The sequence below is a fragment of the Nannospalax galili genome, unplaced genomic scaffold, assembly GCF_000622305.1.
Source record: "Nannospalax galili isolate Female #2095 unplaced genomic scaffold, S.galili_v1.0 scaffold1027, whole genome shotgun sequence".
Classification (NCBI taxonomy): Eukaryota; Metazoa; Chordata; class Mammalia; order Rodentia; family Spalacidae; genus Nannospalax; species Nannospalax galili.
The window spans coordinates 131,085-134,587 of record NW_008355723.1 but is presented as its reverse complement, the minus strand read 5'-3'; the positions used below and the strand labels follow the sequence as shown (position 1 = coordinate 134,587).

At 37.1% G+C, this 3,503-nt stretch overlaps 1 protein-coding gene across 2 annotated transcripts in view; it reads left to right on the top strand.

Annotated features, from left to right (window-relative positions):
* Window positions 1–3,503, top strand: part of Tbc1d12 (TBC1 domain family member 12) — a 103,128-nt gene that overhangs the window by 74,252 nt on the left and 25,373 nt on the right. The window contains exon 6 of one of the 2 annotated variants that reach the window (XM_008853077.3): window positions 828–934. The exons of the other annotated variant lie outside the window; for it this stretch is intronic. Coding sequence (XP_008851299.1) covers window positions 828–934 — 107 coding nt within the window. The remainder of the gene's footprint in view (window positions 1–827; window positions 935–3,503) is intronic. 2 annotated transcript variants of the gene reach the window in all.

Sequence of the window (3,503 nt, the reverse complement as noted above, 5' to 3'; positions counted from 1 at the left end):
TTACTGTGTCCAAATTATAAATTAAATTTTACCATAGATATATTTATATAGGAAAAAATATAGTTTGGTATTATTTGTGAACATTGGGGTTTTAGAACATATTCCTTGCAGATAAACTATTGTATTATATTGTTTACATAGGTAATTGCATTTGAATCTTAGAACTTTTATAAGGCATTTATAAGGCTTGTAGTTAGAGAAGCTAAGTGATTTGCCCAAGGCTATGCAGTAAATGACTAAACTAGATTTGAATTCAGGACTGTCTGACTCTAAAGCCTACACTCTTTCAGCACACTACTACTCCTTGAAGACTGGGGACTTAACCCATAGTAGGTTCTTTGTGGTTTTATTTTAGGTACTGAATTGGCAGTACATTTTATGTCCCTTTTGTCCTTTTTAAAAAAAAAAAAAATTGTCAGGCATGGTAGTGCACACCTTTAATACCAGCACTTGGGAGGCAGAGGCAGCCAGATCTTTGAGTTCAAGGCCAACCTGGTCTACATAGTGAGTTCCAGGCCAGCTGGGGCTACAGGGAGACCTTGTCTCAAAAAGACCAAAAAAAATTATCCATTTATTTCTTCTTATTAGATCTTTAGTATAAGTAACATCTATCAGAGGCAGTTCGCTTTAAGTTATGATTGTCCATCTTTAAGGTCCTGTGTAGGATTTCATGGCCTGTAGACATGAATTCAAAGAATGCACTATATATTTAACTCTTTAAATTCTTACCAATCACCTCATCACTTGTCCGTAGGTAAACCATCATGCAACTAATATTTTTGATATAAAAAGTAACTTTTTCCTTTTTTCTCCTCCTTTAATTCTAGGCGTAGTACGAGAAGAGTTCGAGAATTGTGGTGGCAGGGATTGCCCCCTAGTGTTCGTGGGAAAGTTTGGAGTCTAGCTGTAGGAAATGAACTAAATATCACTCCTGGTTTGTATTCCGTATTCAGTTATTCCCACACATACAAGTTTATCATCTCCAGAATTTTATAAATCACATTAGTAGAGTTGCCATTTAAAAAGGCACTATCATAAATAATTCCATTTAAAGAGCATGCCTCATCCCTCCCAAATTTTCTATTATTTAATGAGTTTTTGTATTTCATTTTATATAAATGAGATTTGTAGGGTTTTTTTCTTCAGTTTACAGCTATTAGTAATATTCTTGATATCCAACACCATGAGTGTACATGATTTCAGAAACTTGTGAGATTTTGTGTGGCAATGAACAAATAAGTATATTCACAAAGAAAGCAGTCTGATTTTGAACAAACTTCCTCTGTACTCAAAAGCTAAACATACCAAGGGAAAGCTAGAATTTTTTTTTCCCCCAAATGTCTATCCAAACCAGTCCTATTTGGAATTTGAGGTTTGTTTTTTATACTGTTTTCTTAATTTTTAAGTTAACAAAGTAATGGGTTTCATTAAGCCTTTTTTGTTTTCTTTTGTTGTATTTTTTTAAAAAAATTATTTTTCTAAAGTTTAGCCTGCCACTGTAGCTCAGGCCTGTAATCCCAGCACCTAAGAAATTGAGGCAGGATTGCTGCAATTTTGAGGCCAGCTGGAGCTACATAGTCCAGAGTGGGCTACAGTGTAGAACCCATATCAAAAACCCAAACAAATAAAATAATAATAATAATAATAATAATAATAATAATAATAATAAAAACAGTGAAGTTTAAAAAGAACAACAACAGGGCCAGGCTTGGTGGCACACACCTTTAATCCCAGCACCTGCAGAGGTAGGCAGATCTCTGTGAGTTCTAGGCCAGCCTGGTCTACACAGTGAGTTCCAGGCCAGCTGGGGCTACAGGGAGACCTTATCTCAAAAAAGAAACCCCCCCCCAAAAAAAGAATAGAAACAATGTAAGAAGACTTTCAAAGAATTTTCTAAGTTTCTTAAAACTTTGATAGGTAGTAAAATATGTTTGATGAATTAAAGAAAAAACTTAAAATTAGCATAATATCAAATATAAGAAAATAGAATAATTTTTTTTAAACCGGGCATGATTTGGCTGGAGAGATGGCTCAGCGGTTAAGAAATGCTGGCTGCTCCTGTAGAGGACCTGGCTTTGGTTCCCACCACCCACATGGTGGCTAACAACTGTCCCTAATTCCAGTTCCAGGGGATCTGACACCCTTTTCTGACCTCTGTGGGCATTGTACGACCTGGGTGCACTTACATATACATGTAGGCAATATACTCATATACATAAAATTTAAAAATAAGTAAAATATTAAAAAAAAAAAAACAGCACGAAACAGGCTTGTAACCCCAGCACTGGTAACCCTAGCATTTGGGAGTTGGAAACAGGAGGATCAGTAGTTAAGTCATCCTCTGATATGTAGTTCAGGGGCTCCATGAGACCTTGTCTCAAAAAACCCAAAATAATTTTTTATAAAATATGTGCTAAATCAGTTTGAGTGATAATATTAACACTGGATAGTTAGCTAATACCGAAGAAAGACTTGGATTTCTAATAGTAGTATTAGCATATTGCAAGGCTGGGGATGTAGCTCAGTTAGAGTGCTTGCCTAGCATGTACCATGCTTTTGGTTCAGCCCCTAGCACTGCATAAACATGCATACTTGTAATCTTTTTTGTTTTGTTTTGTTTTTTGACACAGAGTCTCCCTGTAGCCCGGCTAACCTGGAACTCACTACGTAGACCAGACTGGTCTAGGTCTCACAGAGATCACCTGCCTCTGCCTCCTGAGTGCTGAGTTTAAAGGCATGTGTCACCAGCTGTTCTTGCTGAGGACCCAGGTTTGGTTCCCAGCAACCACATGGTGGCAAAAAGCCTACACACATGCAGGCAAAATGTTCATACACATAAAATAATAAAAAAAATTTCATTGATTTTCACAAGTATTATGCAGTGAACATGTGGGGTTTATTTGAAAAATAATTGGAGTTTATTAAGAGATTTTTAATTTTTAAGCTGAGCATAGTGGCAGAGGCCTTTAATTACAGCACCTAGGAGGCAGAGGCAGGCAGATCTTTGTAATATTGAGGATAGAGTGGTCTACATAATGAATTCCTGATCTTAAAAAATTTTTATAAAAATTTTAAACACTGGAGTTAAGAGAAAGAAAGGTGCTAGGGAAGAAAATAAAACATACCCCAGAACAGAGATATAGTGTTTGTTTGAGACAGGGTCTCACTGTATAACTCTGGCTGACCTGGAGCTCACCTGATGTAGACCAGGCTAACCTCCAATTGGTAGAGATCTGCCAGCCTCTGTTTCCTGATTGCTGGGACTAAAAGTGTGCATCACTGAGGCTGGATGCTCAGCTGTTAGAGAATTGACTACTTTTGCGGAGAACCCAGGTTCAAGTCCCAGCACCCAACATGGTGGCTAACACCTGTCCCCATAACTCCAGTTCTAGGGGAATCCAATGGCCTCTTTTGACTTCTGCAGGTATTGTACGATATGGCTACACCTACGTATATGCAGGCAATACACTCATACACATAAAATAAAAATAAATAAAATACTT